General features: G+C 41.8%; 1 protein-coding gene across 1 annotated transcript; it reads left to right on the top strand.

Annotated features, from left to right (window-relative positions):
• The first annotated feature begins 252 nt into the window (after positions 1 to 252).
• Positions 253 to 26093, top strand: LOC110532146 (sodium-coupled neutral amino acid transporter 3). The gene is made up of 16 exons (XM_021615789.3): positions 253 to 480; positions 4485 to 4607; positions 5835 to 5910; positions 6041 to 6156; positions 10886 to 10959; positions 12981 to 13073; positions 13589 to 13670; positions 18431 to 18513; positions 18761 to 18819; positions 20301 to 20426; positions 22194 to 22273; positions 22497 to 22597; positions 22761 to 22885; positions 23726 to 23870; positions 24103 to 24206; positions 24449 to 26093. The coding sequence occupies exons 2-16, from the start codon at positions 4549 to 4551 to the stop codon at positions 24551 to 24553; spliced, it is 1428 nt and encodes a 475-aa protein (XP_021471464.1). The 5' UTR covers positions 253 to 480; positions 4485 to 4548; the 3' UTR covers positions 24554 to 26093.
• The last annotated feature ends 1338 nt before the right edge of the window (positions 26094 to 27431 follow it).

Raw genomic sequence — 27431 nt, 5'->3', positions numbered from 1 at the left:
CTGAGCCAGACTCTTATGCAACCTGAGATTGATCACCTCACCATATTTATTTCTAATATTGCAATTTTTTGGAGGAGAGGACATGTGAGAATACAGTCTTCTGATAAGAGAAGTCAATGCCTCTTCCAATTGTGATGGAATCCCAATGGAGCAATTCACCAGAGTTGTTGTGAGAATATGCCCCTGCATGCCTGCTTTTGACAGTAGAGATAGGAGTGGCCATGTGTGACATCACAAGAAACTTGAGACCATAATTTTGAACAGCCCTCCCTTTTAGTGCTTTTTCCTATACATGTGCTCCCACCCAAACCGTCTCCCTTTCCCCTAAGCAGACACTCTCTGTTCTTTCTTCTTGTCTCTAAACTCAGGCCAATTACAACTGAGAAAAACAACACCTTGGTCAAGAAAACATATATTTTCCTCAGGACACCCTTCACTATCTCTCTGTCTTCATTGAAACTATATTTTCTGCATTAGAAGGTAAGAGAACCCAGTCCTTTTTTCTTCCATATGTATTGCCATGCCACGTGTGTTTCATATGAAGTACTTTACAGGAAGGGTTAAGTACTATGGGAATTTCACTGATCCACATCAGTAAGGTTTGTTGTGAGGTAGTGTTTCTGGAATTTGTCATTATCAGTTGAACTACTTGATTTTCTTGACTTCCACAACATATTGAAGTACTAAAGTCTTATTTTCACTATTCATGATTGGGAATGTTTTCCTGACCAGTTTCATGTGTGGATTTTTGACTGTTTTTGGTTGTCAGCTTTTGCAGCTTTCAAAAGCCCTTTTATTTCTACCAATATGGATTGAGTAGGTGGGTGTCAAATGACTTGTTGGAAGACTGGTCTGAATATGTCCATTTGGAAAGGTTACAGACAGACACTGTGTGATAGGTCGAGTGAGCTCATGAGAGTAAGGACACCAACTGACAGGGAATTCAGTGGCCACTGTCTCTTTCTTTGTGTGACTGACACTGTATTCAAGCAATTGCTCAGAATAGCAGTTGACTGTTTTGTAATGTGAATCATACAACCCAACACAACAGTGTCTTAGATCTTTGTCTGTAAATGCAAAACCCCCTTGACCGAAACGTCACAGTATGTTTTTAACAATGGATCTATAATAAACTATATTGTTATAATGGAGAGAGTGTCTACTGGACACTAGTGTCTAATGGAGTGCCTTCGAATATAGTTGTATGAGCACCGTTTTCTCCTTTGTCTATAAATACAACAATCAGTTGATCCTACTTTATCATTGGAGACCTTAATTTATAGCTCTTCCTCAAATAGAATTGACAGAATCTCATAGATTGTTTATTTACCCAGTCAATTTTCTTATCCACTAGCCTCGATGTCAAGTGTACAACTACACCTAACTCCAGGACTATTGCTAAAGCATAAAAACCTCTCAATCGGCCAATGGAAAGCAAGAGAAAATATTAAGGTTATTACATAATATGTAATGAATACACCGCTTTATTGCACAGAAAAGAGGGTCAGAGGGTGTTTTATGTGCTGCACTCTGCTGCCATATACTTTCCCTATTTACAGGCACATTTGTTTCCTTCACTCACTCGGAAACTCAGCCTTGGTACAGTATCATATAAATAGCTTAATACTAGATACAGTAACAGAGGGAAGATGCCACCATTGCAATTGGATGAATCAAAAACGACAGAGCTATCTAGATACATTCACACAAGACATAGTCAACATATGAATATGTCCCTCGAGGTTTTTAATTTGTACAAAGAGCCCTCTTATTGTTTCTCAGTTTTATAAAGGCAATGTCTATCCACCTTTCCAAACTAGCGTCACACGGTGGCACGTTTTTGTGGGTCGTCTGTTGGCCGAATGCACGATTCAACAGGCTATATAGGACTTTTTCTTCCCATTACAGATTAGGCTATGTTTTCTGATAGGTCAGTCCATAATAATAATACATAAGATCAGAAATCTAGCTAGTTTTCTTTTTTAGCTAAATCTTAAAACAGACATTTTATCGGAAATGATAGATGGTTTCCATACCACTCTAATTTTAGACCATTTCATTTTTTACCTGACATCACACATTTGATTTACAATATCGGACATCTTTCTTCACTCAGAGAGGATTTCCTGGCTGTATTGGTTGCCGACCACTATGGCTTCTTAAAATATCCAAAATAAACATCAGAAAAAGACTACATTTCAACGAAAGAGCCCTGCAATGTAAATAATGCATACAAAAATAGATGGTGTGTCTGCGCGCTTGCGTGTCTAGGTTTGTGTGCATGTGTGTGAATGGGTCACCAGTGCATGTATGTGTGTGTTCGTTTGTAGTTGTGGTTATTGGGTGTTGATTTCAACAGAGACATTTTGTGTTGGTGCGAAGTGAGAACCGAGCAGAAAGGCATATTCTGGAGTTTGATTCCCAAAACACAATGCAAGTATGGGCTTGCCCGACAGTTCCCGTTCACTCACAACAAGGTGCCTGTCATAAGAAAAGCATTTGGGTTACGTAAAAAAATATTTCCAGGGGCTCTTAAAGTATTGGAATAAATGTAGGGAGAGATTTACCAAAGGAGAAAAATCCCACACGTAACGTAGCAATGTCGAAATGTGAAAAGGAAGAGAGACAGAGAAAGGAATGTTGGTGAAATGGTTGTAGGAACAGCAGACCAACACCTACTGTGCTCTAGTCTGCAGGAACTGCAGCTGAACACTACCAGAATTTACGTTTGGGAGTTATTCATTTCCACTGAACTGGTGTGAATTCACATGTGGATTTTCTAAATGCTGTTGGGTATTATTGCTATAGAAACTAGAGTTGGCCCAAAGGGTAGAATTTATGTACAATTTACCCATACCAAAGTACTGTACACTTAGTATGGGTCATCATCAGAAGGCACATTCTGAGGGATCATCCAATGTATTAGGGTATGTAGGGTGCCCTCTACCTGAATCACCTTTGAAAAGCGTGTGATGCATCATGTGATGTCAGAGTGAGTCGAACCGTTATCAAAATCGCATTTGACATAACAAGGCTGAGATCTCCAGCAACTGGTGGGGAGTTGCAGCTGGTAAAAACCTGGACTTGCTCCAAACTGCAACTTGGGAGCCAGTGAGCCACGTATCCATCTCAGGGGTTAGGAAAAATTCTGGCGTGCATATAAATGTGAATTCCAACGTCCCACATCACTTGTGTTATAAAACACACCTCCCTAGGGTCATTGGACTCAGCAGTGAAACACAATTTGTAAGAAGCAGTAATGTTTTCTATGGTAAAGGTCAAAACAGGAAAGCTTACTTTCAAAAGCACTATTCAAGATATTTAGGTTTCACTTTCATGCCGTAATGAAATAGACAGAAGTGTTGTGTGGGGGTAGCAAATAACATTAGTTATGAGTTAATCATAGGACTACATTTTGAAAGTTTTGTTTTCTTTGGCTAGTCAGACCATGTGTTTCTGAATGAAAAGACTATTGTCTGTAAATACAACACACTGAGAACCAAAGTAGCCTAGCTCTAAAATGATCAAATACAACATTGCCTCAGCTGTGAACCAACACAACTCACGAGCCTTGATAAAGGGCCACATGCCTTATCTTCTTGTATAATTATTTTGTCAATGTATCAGAAGGCGATATGTAAGCAGCCTCATATGACACTATTTGTTCAGCAAATTGCAATATTTATTGTTTGCCAATTTTGTCTGTACTGACATCAAATCACAGCTGGCACCTCAGTTAGCATAGGGCTGGTATCTTACCCTATGGTAGCCCTGCAGTGGAGGGGGACAAGAGTGAAATCCAAATCGATTAAAAAAGAGACGAATGGCACTCTGGATAAATAAAATCTAGATAAATAACAGTGGACAACAAAGTCTGTGTTCACAACAGAGTCTGTGTTCACAACAAAGTCTGTGATGACAACACAGTGCTTCCAGGTGTTGGTAATGGATACTGTTATTACGTTTGTTAGCCTCTTCTATTGGAAGGAATTCTATTGGAAGGATTTCAAAAGTAGTCAGGCGTCTCATTACTGGCATTGCAACCTGAGCTGTCAAATGAAATGACACATGCAAGGAGAGAGTGGTGCTATAGATTCCACTGGTGGGAAGCAGACATGTGGTCCCATAGTGACAGCAGACACCTTGACAACTCCCACAGTTACCCTCGAGCAGGGCTCTCCAACCGTTTTCCTGGAGAGCTACCGTCCTGTAGGTTTTCGCTCCAACCCTAATTAGCTGGTTGATAAGCTGAATCAGAATAGTTACAACGGGGTTGGAGTGAAAACCTACTGGAGGGTAGCTCTCCAGGAACAGGGTTGGAGAGCCCAGCCCTAGAGTCTAGGCTTTGCGACGTGCAAATTCCCCAAACCGTTTTCATTGAAGGTCAAACCTGACTGTACATTTTTTTTGTCTATCATCTTGAATGACATGCAAATGATAACTTGCTAATTTATCTAAGGTCAATCCTCTTTGCTTTGTTTCAGATTGGAACTCTAGCCAGTAAAAAAACATCAGTCACCCACCCGTCTTTGTATCAGCTAAAACAATATGGAACTCCAAAAGCTATCGAATGGCCTCCACCATGGCTTTGTCCCTTTCGAAGATGGGTATGTCCTCTTTGACTGCACATATTGCTACCTGGCATGCATGATAATTATCTTTCCCCCAGTTGTGTGCATGATAGTATTTTTTTTGTGCATTTGTGTTTGTTTTCTGACAAAGAAGACTATTACCACCCTATAATTACACAGTGGTCAGTTTATTAGGTACACCACCCATTCATGAAAATGGTTCGCTCCTACAGAGAGTGAGTCTCAGGGCCATGGCTTGCTATATAAAGCAGGCAGACATGCATCAAGGCATTCAGTTACTGTTCGATTGAACATTGGAATGGGTAAAACAAGTGACCTAAGCGACATTGAGCGTGGTATGATTGTCGGTGCCAGACGCGCCGGTTCCAGTATCTCAGAAACAGCTGGCCTCCTGGGCTTTTCACGAGTGAGAGTGTCTAGGGTTTACCAAGAATGGTGCGACAAACAAAAAACATCCAGTCAGCTGCAGTCCTGTGGGTGGAAACAGCTCGTTGATGAGAGGTTGGGGGAGAATCATGCAAGCTCGCAAGTGGGCCACAAGCAGGCAAATAACGACGTAGTACAACAGCGGTGTGAGAACGACATCTCGGAACGCACAACTCGTCGGTCCATGTCACGGATGGGCTATTGTAGCAGACGACCACACCGGGTTCCACTCCTATCAGCTAAAAACAAGAAGACGTGGGTCCAGTTGACACACGGTCACCAACACTGGACAATTAAGGAGTGGAAAAACATTGCCTGGTCCTATGAATCCCGTTTCCTGTTGCGTCATGCTGATGACAGAGTCAGGATTTGGCTTAAGCTGCACGAGTCCATGGCTCCACCCTGTCTGGTTTCAACGGTTAGGCTGGTGGTGGTGGTGGAATGGTGTGGAGAATGTTTTCTGGCACACGTTAGGTCCCTTGATATCAATTGAGCAAGGTTTCCATGCCCTGAAGGATTCAGATTGTTCGGGAGACAAAGGGGGGTCCGACCCGTTACTAAATGGGTGTACCTAATAAACTGGCCACTGAGTGTATATTATTTTTATTAACATGCTTTTTGTAAATACTAGTTTTTACATTTCACAGTTTTACATTTATGCATTTTAAACATTTAAATGAATACAGTACTTTCATGGACAGCATTTTCAAGCACCCAATGGATTATAATGATGCTTGGCTGATATTGGACATTGATAAAAAGGAGTGTTGTTTAACCTCAGTGATTTCTATTTCCTTGGTTTGATTGACATAATAGCATCCCGCAGGCAGAAGAGGAAGAGGAGATGTTACCACATAAGAGTGATGGGACCAAGAAGCCCCAGTTTACCGATGTGAGTATGAAGAACTATGGCCACAGCTCTGGAGCCGACAGCCATTGTTTTTATGCTGAGATGTCATGTCATGAAATGTCATTATGAGGAGTTATAACAACTGACATTCATGTATTTGTATCCTTGGCAGTTTGAGGGAAAAACCTCTTTCGGAATGTCCGTCTTTAACCTCAGCAACGCCATCATGGGGAGTGGAATTCTGGGATTGTCATACGCCATGTCAAACACAGGCATTGTTCTCTTTATGTGAGTACAGCAGCACACTCATGTGTGCCATGTCCCTATGTGATTTCCTGAAGTGACAACAGACAACCCACTGGGCAAAGACGTCAATTCAACGATTATTCCACGTTGGTTCAACGTAATTTGTTGAAATGACGTGGGAAACAAAATTGATTCAACCAGTGTGTGCCCAGTGGGAAATTAGTACACACACACTCCAACCAAGTTAAATATTAACTTGCCAGGTCAAAATTTGTGGGGTGGGATTATTTATCTAGTGTGCCTCGATCTGGCTCTGATGCCACAGTGCCAGAACCGGCTGATAACCTAGTACACACTGAAACGGAGACAGGTTAGTGGAGGAGAGGCGGAGGAAGTTTTGGGCCATCTCTGCCTAGGGGATGAAAGCCGACCACTCCCCCGGCCGGCCCTGGCAATAAGACCGCAGAAACCTACCCACATCCCGGTTAACTCTCTCCACCTGCCCATTACTTTCGGGGTGAAACCCTGAGACCCTGAGACCCCCAGACGTTTCATGAACACCCTCCAGATCCTTGATGTGAACTGGGGACCCTGATCAGACACTATATCCTCAGGCACCCCGTAGTGCCATAAGACGTGTGTAAACAGTCTGTAGGGCCGTAGGGAGACCGGGCAAAGGAATGAGACGGCAGGACTTAGAAAACCGATCCACAACAACCAGAATCGTGGTGTTTCCTTGTGACGGAGGGAGATCCGTCACGGAATCCACCGATAGGTGTGACCATGGTCGTTGTGGAACAGGTAGGGGTTGTAATTTCCCTCTGGGCAGGTGTCTAGGTGCCTTTTAATGGGCGCACACCGAGCAGGAGAAAACATACACCCTCACGTCCTTAGCTAAAGAGGGCCACCAGTACTTCCCGCTAAGACAGCGCACTGTCCGACCGATGCCAGAATGACCAGAGGAAGGTGACGTATGAGCCCAACAGATCAATCGATCACGAACATCAGACGGAACGTACTTACGCCCAACTGGACACTGGGTGGGAGTGGGCTCCGCATGTAACGCCCGCTCGATGTCCGCGTTAACCTCCCATACCACTGGAAGAATGGGAGTGGGATCCATGAACCGCTCCTCTGTGTCATACATCCGAGACAGTGCGTCTGCCTTAGCGTTCTGGGAACCAGGTCTGTAGGATAGAGTGTACACAAAACGGGTGAAAAACATGGCCCACCTCGCCTGGCGAGGATTCATTCTCCTCGCCACCCGGATGTACTCCAGATTGTGGTGGTCACTCCAAATGAGAAAAGGGTGTTTAGCCCCCTCAAGCCAATGCCTCCACGCTTTCAGAGCCCCGACAACAGCCAACAGCTCCCGGTCCCCCACATCATAGTTTCTCTCCGCTGGGCTGAGCTTCTTCGAAAAGAACACTAAGGGGCGGAGTTTTCGTGGCGTACCCGAGCGCTGAGACAGCACAGCTCCTATCCCCACCTCTACTATGAACGCTAAGGAGGGATCAGGATGAGCCAACACAGGAGCCGAGGTAAACAGAGCCTTCAAGTGACCAAAAGCCCTGTTCGCCCCAGCTGACCACTGCAGTCGCACCGGTCCCCGCTTCAGCAAAGAGGTAATGGGAGCCGCTACCTGACCAAAGCCCCGGATAACCCTCCGGTAGTAGTTGGCAAACCCTAAGAACCACTGCACCTCCTTTACCGTGGTTGGAGTCGGCCAATTACGCACGGCTGAAATGTGGTCATTCTCCATCTCTACCCCTGACTCGGACAGGAGTTACCCTAGGAAGGAGACAGACTGTTGGAAGAACAGACATTTTTCAGCCTTAACGTACAGGTCATGCTCCAACAGTCGACCAAGCACCTTGCGCACCAGAGACACATGCTCGGCGCATGTAGCGGAGTATATTAGAATGTCATCTATATACACCACCACACCCTGCCCGTGCAGGTCCCTGAAAATCTTGTCTACAAAGGATGGGAAGACGGATGGAGCATTCATCAACCCGTACGGCATGACGAGGTACTCATAGTGCCCAGAGGTGGTACTAAATGCCGTCTTCCACTCATCCCCCTCCCGGATACGCACCAGGTTGTAAGCACACCATGAGATCCAATTTGGTGAAGAAGTGCGCCCCATGCAATGACTCGGTCACACTGGCTATGAGAGGCAGAGGGTAACTATACTTCACTGTGATCTGATTTAAACTATAGTCAATGCATTTAAACTATAGTCAATGCTATAGTCAATGCACGGGCGTAAACCTCCATCCTTCTTCTTCACAAAAAATAAATGCGAGGAGGCAGGTGAAGTGGAAGGCTGAATGTATCCCCGTCCCAGAGATTCGGTGACATATGTTTCCATAGCCTCCTGTGACAGAGGATACATGTGACTCCTGGGAAGTGCTGCGTCTACCAGGAGATTTATAGCACAATCCCCCCGTCGATGGGGTGGTAGTTGAGTTGCCTTCTTTTTACAGAAGGCGAGAGCCAAATCGGCATATTCAGGGGGAATGTGCATGGTGGAGACCTGGTTTGGACTCTCCACCGTAGTTACCCCTATGGAAACACCTATACACCTCCCTGAACACTGACGTGACCATCCCTTGAGAGCCCTCTGTTGCCACGAAATAGTGAGGTCATGATGGGCCAACCAGGGAAACCCCAAAACCACAGGAAATGCAGGCGAATCGATCAGGAAGAGACCAATTCTCTCCTCATGACCCTCCTGCGTTATCATACATAGTGGAGCTGTGGTCTCCCCAATCAGACCTGACCCTAAAGGACGACTATCTAAGGAATGTACAGGGAAGGGCACATCAACAATAGGGATCCCTAATCTACGAGCACTTTTTAATTTTTTATTTATTTTACTTGGCAAGTCAGTTAAGAACAAATTCTTATTTTCAATGACGGCCTAGGAACAGTGGGTTAACCGCCTGTTCAGGGGCAGAACAACAGATTTGTACCTTGTCAGCTTGGGGATATGAACTAGAGCAGCACCTCCGAGCTTCATAGGTGTAGGATCGGAGGGGCTTGGGGATGGAATGGAAGGACCCCGATCCGGACGTCCGCATGTGGCCAACAGGTTATCCAGCCGGATGGATAAATCCACCAGCTGGTCGAGGGTAAGGGTGGTGTCCCTGCAGGCCAGCTCCTGACGAACATCCTCACGTAGACTACATCGGTAATGGTCGATCAGGGCCCTCTCATTCCATTCCGCGCTGGCAGCCAGGGTCCTGAAGTCCAGTGTGAATTCCTGTGCGCTCCTCATCCCCTGTCTGAGATGGAACAAGCGTTCCCCCGCCACTCTCCACTCAGGTGGATGATTGAAGACCGCCCGGAGGCGGCGGGTGAAATCCTCATAGTGGACCAACGCTGCGTCTATACTTCCCCATTCAGCGTTGGCCCACTCAAGCGCCTTCCGACAGACAGGAGATATCCCGAGGGAGCCGGATGGACGGTCGCCAGGTAGAGCTCCAACTGGAGCAGGAACGGCAGCCGTCCCATCATATGTGCTCGAGATCGAGAGCCGAATCCCACTGGGTCCAGGTGACGGAGGGGTGGACAGCGGTGTGGGTTGTGGTGTTGGTGGTGGTGTTGGTTGGAGTGAAGTTGATGGGGTTGTGGGAAAACCCCCCCTTTCCCATCTCTCCATGTTGAGCTGCATGCAATCCATGGCTGTGCCAAGATGTTGGAGCATCGCCGCGTGTTGCTGGACACATTCCTCCACTGGTACCGGAGGACTGGGTGCACCTGCTCACCCCATTAAAATGGTGCGTGATTCTGTCAAGTGTCAGTTGTGCAGAGGTGAGGACGGAGTCAGGCGCAGGACACAGAACTGAGTAAAGTAACGTACTTTACTCAGAAAAATAATCAGCCAATAAATCCACGCAGGGATAACAAACCCTAACACAACAGACAAACACAAAACCAGGAAAAATCACGCACAAAACATAATGAGAACCAGAAGGTTAAATAGGGAAAAAATAATAATGTAATGGGAACCAGGTGTGTACAATCAAGACATAACAAATGGAAAAACTAACGTGGATCGGTGGCAGTTAGAAAGCCAGTGACGACGACCGCCGAACGCCGCCCAAACAAGGAGCGGCACCAACTTCGGCGGAAGTTGTGACAGTTTCTTTTTGTCAAAAGGTCACAGATGCAGCTACTCCCAATATGGTTTGATACACACTGTTACTGCATAATGCGTTGCAACAATGTTACCAAAACAGTACAATGGAAAGCTGACAAAAATGTTATGAAAAATTGTAAATATAATATTTTACATTTATGGTCTTTGAATGGTTAAAAAAAACTGTGGAGAAGAGTGGTGTATGTTGGTGTGTCCATATGTAATTTTAATGGTGAGATTTGAGACACATGAGACTTCTAAATCAAATTTCAGGAGTTAAATATAGCTTAGAGTTGGCAGATGAATCATAGCTTGCGTGTGGGCACACCACATATATGGCTCCCAAGCATGCTTTGCTCTTTGGGTTGCTCACATTCATGTCAGGGTCAGGCAGGAGTCAATTTCTTTTTGAATGCTTATGAATAAATAATTTGAGCATTGTCATTATCAAGTTGCTATTACAGGAGGCCAGTTTCTTCTTCCAGTGTTTACTTCGTAGTAAACTGTTTGATTAATCGGTGAAGAGGTTGGCTACTCATTATTTAACATTGGATGAAACCACGTGAAATCAATTATGTTGTTTACCTTTCCAAAATGTCTAAGTCAGTTGTTTGTGCTCCGCAGAATCCTGTTGATATGTATCGCCTGTCTGTCCAGCTACTCGGTTCACCTTCTGCTTAAGAGTGCTGGAGTTGTGGGTGAGTATGTGTCACTAAGGACCAGCCCATGGAATCAAAGACAAATGAGTAGCTGAATCATAGAGTGTATCATAACAAGATGAGAAAAGTAAACTTTCTGTGAACAAACTTTCCCTTCACATCTGGACCATTGAAAAACCTGTTGTTTTACCCCTTCACAGAAATACATAGCTTTTTTTATAGAGAAAACTATAGTAGGGATCCACTGTATGAACCAAGCTGTCTGTAAATTAGTGGTTGTGGGTTTGATTTCCTGCTGGAGTCACATATACTGAAATGTATGCACTATCTGTTGTAAGTTGCTTTAGATAAAAGTGTATCCTTGTGACATGACAGATACAGTGCCTTGCGAAAGTATTCGGCCCCCTTGAACTTTGCGACCTTTTGCCACATTTCAGGCTTCAAACATAAAGATATAAAACTGTATTTTTTTGTGAAGAATCAACAACAAGTGGGACACAATCATGAAGTGGAACGACATTTATTGGATATTTCAAACTTTTTTAACAAATCAAAAACTGAAAAATTGGGCGTGCAAAATTATTCAGCCCCCTTAAGTTAATACTTTGTAGCGCCACCTTTTGCTGCGATTACAGCTGTAAGTCGCTTGGGGTATGTCTCTATCAGTTTTGCACATCGAGAGACTGACATTTTTTCCCATTCCTCCTTGCAAAACAGCTCGAGCTCAGTGAGATGGATGGAGAGCATTTGTGAACAGCAGTTTTCAGTTCTTTCCACAGATTCTCGATTGGATTCAGGTCTGGACTTTGACTTGGCCATTCTAACACCTGAATATGTTTATTATTGAACCATTCCATTGTAGATTTTGCTTTATGTTTTGGATCATTGTCTTGTTGGAAGACAAATCTCTGTCCCAGTCTCAGGTCTTTTGCAGACTCCATCAGGTTTTCTTCCAGAATGGTCCTGTATTTGGCTCCATCCATCTTCCCATCAGTTTTAACCATCTTCCCTGTCCCTGCTGAAGAAAAGCAGGCCCAAACCATGATGCTGCCACCACCATGTTTGACAGTGGGTATGGTGTGTTCAGAGTGATGAGCGGTGTTGCTTTTACGCCAAACATAACGTTTTGCATTGTTGCCAAAAAGTTCAATTTTGGTTTCATCTGACCAGATCACCTTCTTCCACATGTTTGGTGTGTCTCCCAGGTGGCTTGTGGCAAACTTTAAACAACACTTTTTATGGATATCTTTAAGAAATGGCTTTCTTCTTGCCACTCTTCCATAAAGGCCAGATTTGTGCAATATACAGATTGTTGTCCTATGGACAGAGTCTCCCACCTCAGCTGTAGATCTCTGCAGTTCATCCAGAGTGATCATGGGCCTCTTGGCTGCATCTCTGATCAGTCTTCTCCTTGTATGAGCTGAAAGTTTAGAGGGACGGCCAGGTCTTGGTAGATTTGCAGTGGTCTGATACTCCTTCCATTTCAATATTATCGCTTGCACAGTGCTCCTTGGGATGTTTAAAGCTTGGGAAATATTTTTGTATCCAAATCCGGCTTTAAACTTCTTCACAACAGTATCTCGGACCTGCCTGGTGTGTTCCTTGTTCTTCATGATGCTCTCTGCGCTTTTAACGGACCTCTGAGACTATCACAGTGCAGGTGCATTTATACGGAGACTTGATTACACACAGGTGGATTGTATTTATCATCATTAGTCATTTAGGTCAACATTGGATCATTCAGAGATCCTCACTGAACTTCTGGAGAGAGTTTGCTGCACTGAAAGTAAAGGGGCTGAATAATGTTGCACGCCCAATTTTTCAGTTTTTGATTTGTTAAAAAAGTTTGAAATATCCAATAAATGTCGTTCCACTTCATGATTGTGTCCCACTTGTTGTTGATTCTTCACAAAAAAATACAGTTTTATATCTTTATGTTTGAAGCCTGAAATGTGGCAAAAGGTCGCAAAGTTCAAGGGGGCCGAATACTTTCGCAAGGCACTGTAGATTCTGTTCCGTTTCTACTCTTTCACAGACTAATGTCTCTTTTGTCTGTTCAGGTATTCGTGCGTATGAACAGCTGGGTTTCCGTGCTTTTGGACACCCAGGAAAAATAGCAGCGGGAGTCATTATAACCTTTCACAACATCGGCGGTAAGTGGCTAGGGGGACCATGGACTCATGCTGCTGACGCCAAATCCGGACACTTCCATTAGCATGACACAACAGGAATCGGGAGTCGTCGGATCAGGCAATGTTTTCCCACTCCTTAATTGTCCAGTGTTGGTGATCGTGTGCCCACTGGAGCCGCTTCTTCTTGTTTTTGGTATGGTCGTCCAGTGGTGGATAAAAGTACCCAATTGTCATACTTGAGTAAAAGTAAAGATACCTTTAATAGAAAATGTCTGTAGGTGTGAATGGGGTGGTGTACCTAGTACAGTACTTCCACTAACACATAGTATCTGTTTTAAAAAATAACCACAGTGACACATACAAATGCACTCATGGCTTCGTGACACTCATGGATTTCATGGCTCATAAACATTTTAGTGGTTCAGGACAGAACTTTTTCCTCCCAATGTTTGTGTTTTAAACACAGGTAAATGGGCGTTGTATGTCTGTTTTCTTTTGAAAGTTAACAACTCTGAAATATGTTTAATCCCCTCCAGCAATGTCCAGTTACCTCTTCATTGTGAAGTATGAGTTGCCTCTGGTCATTCAAGCCTTCCTGGGCTTGTCATCGAACACTGGGTAAGTGGAGCAGCACATTTCGTTTTTTGTTCAAAAATAATCTTTATTAAAAATGTTCACATTTTACAATTAAGCAATAAGGCCCGTGTGGTATATGGCCAATATACCACGGCTAAGGGCTGTTCTTAGGCACGACCCGTTGGCCATATACCACAAACCCCCGAGGTGCCTTATTGCTATTATAAACGGGTTACCAACGTAATTAGAGCAGTAAAATAAATGTTTTGTCATACCTGTGGTATATCAGAATATACCACGGCTGTCAGCCAATCAGCATTCAGGGCTTGAACCACCCAGTTTATAATCATAAATAATTCACACAAATACAAATAAACTTTCACATCAATGCATTTGAGTTCATAATTACATAACATGATTTACAGATTTAATAGTATCCATGGAAGTTTTTTGGAGTCCATCGTATTTCTTATTTTTTTATTCAATTTTTATTTGTAAAAAAAGAAATATAAATAGTGTTTGAAAATTATAATTTTTTATAGACTTATAGGCATCTTGTCTTCCAAATTGTACTTTTCACAATGCATTGTCCACAATATTTGTTTAGTAATGTCAATGCATAATATTGTCCACCATACTTCTTTAGTAATGTCATCCATGTGAATATCGAAGACGGACTTGGGATTTATACATAGGCCTACATCATAATTCACATCAGATTCCATATTTCTTTAGTTTTGTAGTATTTCACTAAAAGGTGTTACATTTTCTTCATCATGACAAAACAATTCCACTTTACTACAGCACGCACTGGTAAACGTCGTACTGAAATCAACCAGGCAGGATCGCTGACATTTTCTGACAGTTGTGCACAGAGGACATTTTTTAAGACATTATTTTGCATCTGCATGGAAGCCCATTCCCGCCACCCACATTTTTTTTTATCTGACTACGAGTTATGAGATAGTAAGTCATAATTATGAGATAGTAAGTCATTATTATGAGATACTAAGTCATAATTATGAGATAGTAAGTCATAACTATGAGATAGTAAGTCATTATTATGAGATACAGATGAAGTCGGAAGTTTACATACAGTTTTGGCAAGTCGGTTAGGACATCTACTTTGTGCATGACACAAGTCATTTTTCCAACAATTGTTTACAGACAGATTATTTCACTTATAATTTGCTGCATCACAATTCTAGTGGGTCAGAAGTTTACATGCACTAAGTTCACTGTGCCTTTAAACAGCTTGGAAAATTCCAGATAATTATGTCATGGTTTTAGAAGCTTCTGATAGGCTAATTGACATAATTTGAGTCATTTGGAGGTGTACCTGTGGATGTATGTCAAGGCCTACCTTCAAATGCAGTGCCTCTTGATTTTCCCATTGATGTCAAGCAAAAAGAAATCAGCCAAGACTGCTGAAAAAAAATTTTAGACCTCCACTAGTCTGGTTCATCCTTGGGAGCAATTTCCAAACGCCTGAAGGTACCACGTTCATCTGTACAAACAATAGTACGCATGTATAAACAACATGGGACCACACAGCCATCATACCGCTCAGGAAGGAGACGCGTTCTGTCTCCTAGAGTTGAACGTACTTTGGTGTGAAAAGTCAATCCCAGAACAACAGCCCAAGGACCTTGTGAAGATGCTGGAGGAAACAGGTACAAAACTGTATCCACAGTAAAACAAGTCTTATATCGACAGAACCTGACAGGCCGCTCAGCAAGGAAGAAGTCTCTGCTCCAAAACCACCATGAAAAAGCCAGACTACAGTTTGCAACTGCACATGGGGACAAAGATTGTACATTTAGGAGCAATGTCCTCTGGTCTGATGAAACAAAAATAGAACTGTTTGGGCATAATGACCATCGTTATGTTTGGAGGAAAAAGTGGGATGCTTGCAAGCTGAAGAACACCATCCCAGCTGTGAAGCACGGGGTGGCAGCATCATGTTGTGTGGGTGCTTTGCTGCAGGAGGGACTGGTGCACTTCCCAAAATAGATGGCATCATGAGGTAGGAAAATGATGTGGACATATTGAAGCAACACCTCAAGACATCAGTCAGAAAGTTAAAGCTTGGTCGCAAATGGGTCTTCCAAATGGACAATGACCCCAAGCATGCTTCCAAAGTTGTGGCAAAATGGCTTAAGGACAACAAAGTCAAGGTATTGGAGTGGCCATCACAAAGCCCTGACCTCAATCCTATAGAAAATGTATGGGCAGAACTGAAAAAGTGTGTGCGAGCAAGGAGGCCTACAAAAACCTGACTCAGTTACACCAGCTCTGCCAGGAGGAATGAGCCAAAACTCACCCAACTTATTGTGGGAAGCTTGTGGAAGGCTACCCGAAACGTTTGACCCAAGTTAAACAATTTAAAGGCAATGCTACAAAATACTAATTGAGTGTATGTAAACTTCTGACCTACTGGGAATGTGATGAAAGAAATAAAAGCTGAAATAAATGATTCTCTCTACTATTATTCTGACATTTCACATTCTTAAAATAAAGTGGTGATCCTAACTGACCTAAAACAGGGAATTTTTACTAGGATTAAATGTCAGGAATTATGAAAAACTGAGTTTAAATGTCTTTGGTGAATGTGTATGTAAACGTCCGACTTCACCTGTATGCAAGTCATAACAATGAGATAGTAAGTCATTATTATGAGAGAGTAAGTCATTATTATGGACATCGAATAGTCCTGCAGGATAATCTGGGATTCAAACATTAATGGCATTATCATTAAAGCATTATCCCCACACTTTATTTGGTAAACAGCTGAGAAATGGGGCAGGAGAAATGTAACTACTCTCAAATACATAGATGTAAGGACTCTCTCATATGGATTTTGACTTCATGGACTGACCATCCGTGAGATCCAAATGATATTTTTAACAATGTTTTGAAGCTATACAGTGTTTGTTTACAATTACATGAAATGAAGTAAAACAAGCTTATATTTTGGATTCTGATGGAGTAAGACCATTGCTCATGAGGCATTTCTAAATTGCATTCTTCAAGAATCAATGTCTATATATAAGTCCAAAAAATGGATGTACCAATCCCAAATTGCCCCTTTAATGGATTGAATTGAATGAATGAATGAATTAAATCTGATGTCAACCAGATATCATCAAACAGGCACCAACTCACATCAAAAAAATGATTAAATCCATAATATAGAACACCACAAACTCGCTCTGTCTCTCTCACACACACTTTCACACGCACATGTGATTCATGTGATACAGATTTCCTAAACGTGTTTCATAATAATGACTGAGTAACTCAATCGTCCTCTTCTCTCTCTTCTCTTCCTCTTCTAATTACCCGGGGGTAATTAGAGTCGGACTCACTCGCGTCCTCAAAGGACTTCCTCACTCTCTCTGTGGCTGAATTTGGAGGATTGGATACTCTCGTCGACACCTTCCTCGGAGATCTGGTCGCCTTCACTCTTAGATTCAGCTCCCTCGGCTTCTCTCTCATTCACTGGCACCTGTCTCTCAGCTGCGCTCGGACCTGTTGAGCGATGGAACTCGTTGTCGGGGTCGATGCCTCTGTCTCTGTCTCCTCTTCTGGCTCTTCCTCTGGGCTGGATTGTGGATCAACCCTCACTTTGTAGGCATAAGACTGGGGACACAGTCATGGCCTTGTTTTACACACAGAGTGCACTTGCTTGTAGACTCACATACCCTGGATTTGTGTCTAAGATCTCCACATCTCCAACACTTCACCTCTGGACATTCCTTGCCCTGATGGTCTAGCCCCTGGCAGATGTAACAATGAGGGGCCTGTCCAGGGCAGGAGATCTTCCTCTTGTATGGGCCTAGGGAGATTGAGTTACGGATTGTTATCAAATGCCCACTTGTTGTTTCGCGCACTTTGTACTTGGGTACTCCATATCATATCCCAACTTTATCCACGGGTTTCAAAGAAGTACCTGTTTAGAAACATTTCGACGTTGTGATCTGGAACTCTGCCCGTCCGGAACTTTCAAAGACCATCTTGACGTCCAGCTCTTTCCACTTTGCGGCTGCCTCTTGGGCTGACTGGACTTCTAGAAAGAAACGTAATGGGGGTTGTTCCTCAAAATTTCTCCTGTTCGGCAGCGCAATGATATAGTAAATATTGAGATCTAATGTTTCAAATGAGGTGACAGTACAGAATGTCACCTTTTATTTGAGGGTATTTTCATAGATATCTGTTTTACTGTTTAGAAATGAAAGCACTTTATGTATCTAGTCTGAAGGTGTCATAAGTATTTGGACAAAGTCACTTATATACTTATATGTGTACTGGTATTAAAGTAGTCAAAAGTTTAGCATTTGATCCCATGTTCCTAGCACACAATGACTACATCAATTGTGTATTGTTTTGGTTGTGTTTCAGATCATGTTGTGCCCAATATAAATTAATGGAAAAGAATGTATTGTGTCATTTTTGAGTCACTTTTATTGTAAATAAGAATGTAATATATTTCTGAACACTTCTACATTAATGTGGATGCTACCATGATTACGGATAATCTTGAATGAATCGTGAATAATGATGAGTGAGAAAGTTACAGAGGCATAAATATTACCCCCCCCCCCAAAAAATGCGGACCTCCCCTGTTATTGGTAATGGTGAGAGGTTAGTAAAAGCCCATCTATTTCTCCCTTAGACTAAATCAATTGTCCCTAAACAGTATGTTTTCTACATAGTCTACATTGCATGACTTAATGAAACTAGAAGTAACTAACTTTTGTGTCTGGCTGTGTTTTTTATTTTTATTCTATGTTTTAAACTAGAGAGTGGTTCCTGAACGGGAATTACCTCATCCTCATCGTCAGTGTGTGCATCATCCTTCCACTTGCCCTGATGAGACAATTGGGTATGTGACTGATCTCATCATGAACTTCGACCTTTCATAATGGCTGCTAATGACCTTTATGTCTGTCAGTCATTCAATCAACACCTCTTGATTCATATATTCATAAAACAAAACATTTGGATGTGTATCTGTTTAGGACATGTTTTAGGTCAGGAGCAGACGTGTTCTGGAAACCAAACATTGTCAGCTGGTCTGTGGGATGGTTGTTGTTTTTGTTGTAGTAACAATCCTCGACTGCATCTTGCAGGGTATTTGGGTTACACCAGTGGCTTCTCCCTCACCTGCATGGTCTTCTTCCTTTCCTCGGTGAGTGACTTTTTGATGACATCTGACGACAGATGTCATTATTGTATTATTATATTACACTATATATTATACCAACAATTATACATTTCAATGCTATACTAATACTGCATGTGCTTTTCACCATTTTGGGAAATTAAATTCCTCCTGGTGATTGGCTGTTTTAGTGATTATTTACCCTTGTTAATGTGCTAGATGTGCTCATAGCTTTTGTTTTCACAGCTTATCATAGGACATGACTAGCGATAATTTATGAGGAGATATTTTTATCTTGTGCCACTCTACCTCACATGACATTTCATGTGAGCTCCTGTTTCCTATACTCACTGCCAGCCAGGCATTGTTGTTGAAATTTGCTAACAACATGGATACAGGTGCAGGATCTTAATTTGAGCCAGTTTGCTACTGCAGGAAAATACTGCACCATCAGGAAATGTGAAGTATCATGTGGATTATAAGTGAATGAACATTTTTGGGGGGAGTTGATACATTTTTCATGAGGGAAAATCTAAAAAAAAAATCTGAAATTTCAAACTGGAAATTACAAATGTCAGTAGCCTTTTTAAAGTTTTACATATCCTGCATTGCAAATTGAGATCCTGCATCTGTACGTTAACCTTCTGAAATAGGTCATTATCTAATTATGTTGACATACAAGTAAAAAGGGGGGCAAAATTATAAATGAAACATATTCGTCCCAATAATTATTTAGATATTGTTAAATGTAAAATCTATAGCTCAACAATTTTTGATACTATTCATGTAATGACTAGTCAGGGAGGAAAAAGGTGTAGATTCACACGAAGAGCACGGTAGGTGTTTATTTCACCTTTGCAGAATACAGGAATCATGGTCATAAACAGGCATGCAATGGTCATACACAGGCAGGTGAATCAAAACTAGGACTGAAGGCTATAACCGGTTCTCACAAACGAGCTAGGAAAAGGCTTAGTAGAGTTAATATGAACAATACCTCACAAAGGCACAAACAGGATGAACTGAACTAAATAAGGAGCTGATGAGACCAGGTGAGTAACTCACACAGGTGAAATCAATGAACAAAAATGAAAGACAGGGCTATGTTGAAGAACACAAAGAAACAGGGCTACGTTCAAGAAAACAACGAAACAGAACACAAGGTTGACTAAGAATATAAATACAGAACCTTACAACTCAAGGTTGCTTGAATAATTGAGCACAATCCTAGATTACACTATTGTGCATGTTGCTGATGCAGTTCTGGGCATTAACAAGATACTTTTTAAAATGCCTTGCTGCAGAAAGGTACATTAATAATGTAACAAATTCTATCGTTGAACTTGATCAATTAGCAGAAGGAGGAATGAAGCTTGGGACAGGAATTCACAAATTAAGCAGAGATACAGTATGTCATCATGGTTGTCAGCGATAGAGGGTCAAGCTGTTCCGCTAACTCTGACAGCTCAGCTTCTTTCTTTCTTTCTTTCTCCCTCTCTATCTCAAAGGTCATATACAAGAAGTTCAACATCCCCTGCCCCCTGGTGCCATATGGCAGAAATCACACAACAATCATCAACACCACCGTGGAAGAGGGACAGTGCGAAGGCAGAATGTTCACCATCAACCAGGAGGTTAGGAAATGAAGTGTTTATGGCACAGCTACACAAAAATCAGTTCAAATAACATTTTTTGTGTTTATTCCATATCACCTCTGCTCTTAGGTGCTTACTGTGTTAAGACCACATAAGGTTAGGAGCTATTTGCAGTTGGAGCAGAGGTCATTCAATATTATAATGACATGGTGTCATGTTACTGCCGGGCAGGGCAGGGCCTGGTAGGTTACTTTCTAGATGTAATCCATTACAGTTACTTGTTACCCGTCCAAAATTGTAATCAGTAATGTAACTTTTGGATTACCCAAACTTGGTAACGTAATCTGATTACATTCAGTTACTTTTAGATTACTTTCCCCTTTAGAAGAAGTCAAAAATGTATGTTACCAATTAAATTATATTTATTTCAGGATAAATCAATCTTAAAGTTTACATAGCTGGCCATATATGGATGTTCAATTTTACTTTATGGGTTTATTATGTAGGCTTCTTCTAACCCATCACTTTCTACTACATATAATACAATACAATTATATATTTACATTAAAAATCAAAGTCTATCAGAATTTTTGTCATTCCAATAAATGTTATACCCCTTGATCGTCAAGAATAGGACTTGGAAATATAGATTAGCCAAATGGTTTTATCTAAGCATGACCCCAAAACTAAGGACTTATTAGCCAGCCCCACTCTGTTGTTTAGGATTTTGTTGTTATGGAGGACTGATTGGGCTCATTGATTCGAGTTGAAAAATAAATGCTGGAATGGCATGCTTTGAGCACTACTGAAAAGTGCTAATTACATGTGAAAAATTAATGCCATATGCTGCATTTGCTATAGGCCCATTGTTTACCTTTTTGTTGGTGACAATTTGATATCTTGATAATATGCAGCTGTTTAAATGGCAAATCCACAGATGAAACAATAACAAAACGGTCGCCCCGCCTCTGTTTTGGTAAAAAGCTGAGGGATGGGCCTGGAGAAATGTAACCGCTCTCAGATTAATAGACAGAGCTATGAATACAAGGACTGACCATCCATGATATCAACATTATTGTTTTAGCCATGTTATGAGGCTATACAGTGTTTCTTTACATATACAATGTTTTACAAACATTGGAGTAATACAAGCTTATATTTTGGGTTCTCATGGAGTGTGACAGTTGAACTAAAGCTCATGAGGAATTTATAAGTTATATTCTTCAAGAATCAATGGATATATATACAGTACCAGTCAAAAGTTTGGACACATCTACTCATTGAAGGGATTTTCTTTATTTTTACTATTTTCTATATTGTAGAATAATAGTGAAGACATCAAAACTATGAAATAACACATTTGGAATCATGTAGTAACCAAAAAGTGTTTAAACAAATCAAAATATATTTTATATTTAAAATTCTTCAAAGTAGCCACCCTTTGCCTTGATGACAGCTTTGCACACTCTTGCCATTCTCTCATTGAGAAAACAGAGAAGTGTCAAAGATTTTTTTCCGCAAACATCCTTTCTGAATTTAAAAGTAATCCTTGAAGTAATCATCTAGTTTTTCAAAAGTATCTGTAATCGGATTACAATAATCTTGCTGGTAACGTAACGTATTACAGTTACTATTTTTTGGCAATCCATTTCTCCCCAACCCTGCTGCCGGGACAAGTGCTTGTCCATGTGTTTTGAGGTGGAGCAGAACCCAGTGTGGCACAATTATCCACACAGTCTAGTGAGTTTCCTCAAACACTCCTCATGCGACGCCTCTAATTTTAGTTACCCTTTATATGGTTTTCAGACGGCGTATACCATCCCCATCTTAGCGTTCGCCTTTGTTTGTCACCCCGAGGTGCTTCCCATCTACACTGAACTGAAAAAGTAAGTCGATAAAACTCCCAATTAGCTCCCTTCATAAACACCATAGCATGTCGGGATGACAGCCTTTATCTTTCTTTACTGATACTCATTTGCAGTACAATACCTATTATACCTGTTGGCTTTTGATTAAATCAAGGGTCAATTTTTGATGTAATAAATGTAACATCATTACTGTACCTCATTAATTGAAGAAAAAAAAACCCTGCTTTCTTTTCCACCAAAGTGCCACCAAGAGGCGTATGCAGGGGATTGCTAATGTGTCCATCATGGGCATGTTCGTCATGTACCTCCTCACCGCCATTTTTGGTTACCTCACCTTCTACGGTAAGACCAGGGCTTCAAGAAGGCTTTAGTTGTATACAATCTACAGAAGAAAAATAATGATTTTAGTATTTCAAATGATACTCAATTTGTGTGTGTGCATGTGTGCATGCGTGTTTGTGTGCGTGCGTGCGTGTATGCGTGTTGCGTATATATGTTTATGTAGTGAACACAGAATCTGAGCTCCTGCACACCTACAGCAAAGTGGACCCTCTGGACACACTTATCCTGTGTGTGCGTGTGGCCGTACTGGTGGCAGTCACCCTTACTGTCCCTGTGGTTCTCTTCCCTGTAAGAGCCTCCTCTCATAAGCTCTAATTACATATTCAAATGACTGTATTTCTAAGGACACTTCAAGTGGTTTTCATTTCAAACATTGTTTCCATTTTAAAACCGACATAGCCTTGATATACAGGTAACTGCCAAAATAAAGGAAACACCAACATACATTGTCTTAATAGGGTCTTGGGCCACCACGAGCCGCCAGAACAGATTCAATGCGCCTTGGCATAGATTCAACAACTGTCTGCAACTCTATTGCATGAGAAATTCCATAATTTGGTGTTTTGTTGATGGTGGTGGAAAACACCGTCTCAGGCGCCGCTCCAGAATCTTCCATAAGTGTTCAATTGGATTGAGATCTGGTGACTGACACGCACGCACACACGCACGCACACACACACACACACACACACACACACACACACACACACACACACACACACACACACACACACACACACACACACACACACACACACACACACACACACTCTCCCTATGGTTACCAAAATAATGGGCAACTAGGCATGAACATGACCCTAAGCATGATAGGTTAATATGTTAATATGCTTAATTAACTCAGGAACCACACCTGTGTGAAAGCACCTGCTTTTAGTAAAATTTGTATCCTTCATTTACTCAGTTTCCTTTATTTTGGCAGTTACTTTTATATCCATTTCCCTCTAAATGTTAACTTACTGTGTCACACAGAATAGCTGATGCCGGATTGTACATTCTACATTCTGTTAATTTAGATTGACTTCACACATACCTCTTAACTTGACAGCCATATTTCAAGTTTCACCCTAGACACTCCTCTGAGTCTTCTCTGTTGTGTATGGTTTCCAGATTCGCAGAGCCATTCTCCAGCTCCTGTTCCCAGCGAAACCCTTCCACTGGGCACGCCACATCACCATCGCCCTGTGTCTCCTCTTCGTGGTCAACGTGCTCGTCATCCTTGTGCCCAACATCCGAGACATCTTTGGCATCATTGGTGACTTATATATTCATGAATATAGACTACTACAGTTATTGCCGTCCAGCCTCCGATGCTCATTCTCCCCACACCCACAAACCAACCAGACACACTGTACCATGTTTCATCATCATCATCCTTATTAACACTATGGGAAGGAAGACCTTCATATTGACATTATATATTACAAATGCCTCATACAAGAAGTACTTGCCAGTGGAACAACTCATTGTCTCCTTTATCTGTCCAGGGGCCACCACTGCACCTAGCCTGATCTTCATTCTCCCAGGGTTATTCTACATCCGCATTGTTCCCACTGAACAAGAACCAATGAAGTCTAGACCAAAGATCACAGTAGGTCTTCACATCATTCATACATTTTCCTTCCATTGTCTAGACACGTTTGTTAAAACTCTACACAATCCCCAGGTTTTGGCACCAGATAGCATGACCCTTTCGCTACAGTTTGGAGTGGGTGGGTGGTATCACAATGGGTGCTAGTAAAAACATCCTAAACCCGGGTTTGGGTGGAGATTTTTAACAACATGAATGACTTTAAGGCGAATTCCAACAACTCTTTCTCTGGCTGGTTTCAGGCTGCCTGTTTCACAGCCATGGGCTTCATCTTCATGTCTATGAGCCTGACATTCATCATCATCGACTGGACGACCGGAGAGAAACGAGCTGGAGGTGGCCATTAGAGCACATCCGTTGACGATAAGGGTCCAAATGCCACACAGCAGCACGCCCTGTCGCCGTGCCACTTCGCAATCCCGTCTGGATTGTGAGAAGGATAAAACACCATCTAAAGGCTGGACCCACATGATCATGAGTCTTACCATACCACCCCGATGGTAAGACCATTTCCCCATCAATTCAAATCAAATGGACATGCTACACTTCAATGGAGGCGAGTCTTTGAGGAACCCAGTGATGTCACTTTCTTTGTGGTAGGAGTTCTAGGCAGTGTCAGAGGAGCTGACGAGGGTGTTGCCTGTAGAAACCCCTAAACCACTACTTGCTGCCTGTGTCAAAAGCCATTCAAAAAAGTGACAGAGATAGAGGGGAGGGGTAAATTTTCTCTATGCAAGGGGACTTGATCTCTTGAACAGTCAGTCCTCAGCTACCCAACTGCCAAACAATTCACCCCAGGTTCGTTTCTCGATCAAATATCGGCTGTGGTTTAATCAACCAAGTTTAAGGAGAAGAGAAGAAAATGTTCTTCTAAAAGGGATTTACTTTTATGACATTACCCTGTCTGTGAACCCCTAGATTTGGTTGTTGAACGTCATTTCAGCAATATTTGTTGAGGTAATTGACCGAGATGTGGGACTGGTAGTGTCCAGTTTTTTCCTCAGAAGCTGCAGACCATTATAAACCAAATGAGCCAAGAATGATAAATTAAACACTTTTCTGTATGGTTTACCTATTTATATTTTATCATGTTGCTTCATGCCAAATAATGTATTGACTCAAATGTTCCAGTTATCATGGAGCAACCCGTTTTTTTCTGTATCTCTATTAGAATGAGAAAGATATAGTTCATAATTTTAGCTATCTCATTTCATCCTTCTGTCGAGTCACTCTTCGAGATATTGCAAGTTTGGCCTTGAAATCTGTTGGACACGATGTCTTCAATTTGGTATCCCATCTAGTCTTCACCACAATATTCAGAACAATGAAATGACACATTTCAAAACACATGAGCATGGTGAACAAAACAACTGTGAACCCAAAATACTTTGTACAGTATAATTATCATACGTTCGTTCTCCTTTTGTGAAAAAAGTTTTATGCTGGTGTTATGCAAATAGGGAATCCGCAATAATGTCTCTGTATATTTGACATCCAACAAAGCAATGAGGCAATAATGAAGAAGCGAGTGCCATACAAACTGAATGATGACATTCAGCTGTGTCTTATTTGACATGTACAGTCTGTGCAGATTTTCAGTCCATGTCCCTGCTTATAATGATTTGTACAGTGGAGACTGAGGTAAAACTATTGAATAAGGTCAAATATTGACATAGAAGCAATAGATAATGTGGAGCAAGAGGATCTCGGAGCCCATTTGGGTGGCTGAATGCTTGTTTAGGAAGGACAAGGCTGAGTGTCTTGGAGACATCGTTCCAAAAAGGTGATAGCTTTTTGTAATGTCACCAGCCTAAGCACATTTTGTGTTTGACATGGCACCATTGTCAATTATATTCTATTTTCAATAAAGACGAGTGGTTGTCAGTATTTATTGAGACGTCTTTACTGTCATCTGCATGCTCTATGTCTTTTGCTTTTCACAACATTCATAAATGATTGACAAATTAAATTGTAATTCTCCTTCAGCATGCAGACAATAATAATTAAAGAGGAACTCCAACCACAATCAAGCTTTTAAAGTTAGATTATTGGTTATAGACATGCAGATTGGTTTTGGTCCTAAGATTTACTGGTCAGTAAAACCAACGTTTAGAACTAGGCAGAAAGGAAGTGAGGAGCTAAATTATATTGATTCCTCATAAAGAACATGAGTGACATCATTCACACTAGATAATAGTGGCACATATTTACAGTGCCTTTTCACATTTTGTTGTGTTACAACCTGAATTTAAAATGGATTAAATAAAACATTGTTGTTACTGGCCTCCACACAATACTCCATAATGTCAAAGTGGAATTATATTTTTCTGAATTTTTACAAATGAATAAAAAATGAAAATCTGAAATGTCTTGAGTCAATAAGTATTCAACCCCTTTATTATGGCAAGCCTAAATAAGTTCAGGAGTAAATATTTGCTTCACCAGTCACATCATAAGTTGCACGGACTCACTCTGTGTGCATTAATAGTGCTTAACATGATTTTTGAATGACTACCTTTTCTCACAGTTATTAGTTCAAATCAATTGTATTTGTCACATACGCCGGATACAACAGGTGTAGGTAGACCTTACAGTGAAATGCTTACTTACAAGCCTTTAAAACAATGCAGTTTTAAGAAAAATACACAAAAAAAGTAACAAATAATTAAAGAGCAGCAGTAAAATAACAATAGCAGGGGGTACCTGTCAATGTCAATGTACCTGTCAATGTGCTGGGGCACCGGTTAGTCGAGGTAATTGAGGTAATATGTACATGTAGGTAGTTATTAAAGTGACTATGCATAGATAACAGAGAGTAGCAGCAGCGTAAAAAAACGGGCAGAGGGGGGCAATGCAAGTAGTCTGGGGTAGCCATTTGATTAACTGTTCAGGAGACTTATGGCTTGGGGGTAGAAGCTGTTTCGAAGCCTCTTGGACCTAGACATGGCGCTCTGGTACCACCTGCCGTGCGGTAGCAGAGCGAACAGTCTGACTAGGGTGGCTGGAGTCTTTGACAATTTTAGGGCCTTCCTCTGACACCGCCTGGTATAGAGGTCCTGGATGGCAGGAAGCTTGGCCCTGGTGATGTACTGGGCCGTACGCACTACCCTCTGTAGTGCCTTACGATCAGAGGCCGAGCAGTTCCCATACCAGGCAGTGATGCAACCCATCAGGATGCTCTCGATGGTGCAGCTGTAGAACCTTTTGAGGATTTGAAGACCCATG

Source organism: Oncorhynchus mykiss, chromosome 9 (genome assembly GCF_057628025.1).
Source record: "Oncorhynchus mykiss isolate SJ-2025 chromosome 9, ASM5762802v1, whole genome shotgun sequence".
NCBI classification, from domain to species: domain Eukaryota; kingdom Metazoa; phylum Chordata; class Actinopteri; order Salmoniformes; family Salmonidae; genus Oncorhynchus; species Oncorhynchus mykiss.
Note: the sequence above shows the minus strand (reverse complement) of the source record. Positions and strands in the feature narration are given on the sequence as shown.

Excerpts from the sequence above, each read along its gene's own strand:
- LOC110532146 (XM_021615789.3), top strand. The coding sequence starts at position 4,549 with ATGGAACTCCAAAAGCTATCGAATGGCCTCCACCATGGCTTTGTCCCT. Across the intron at positions 20,427-22,193 it reads TGTTCACCATCAACCAGGAG|ACGGCGTATACCATCCCCAT; the intron begins GTTAGGAAATGA and ends TATGGTTTTCAG. Across the intron at positions 22,886-23,725 it reads TCCCTGTGGTTCTCTTCCCT|ATTCGCAGAGCCATTCTCCA; the intron begins GTAAGAGCCTCC and ends TATGGTTTCCAG.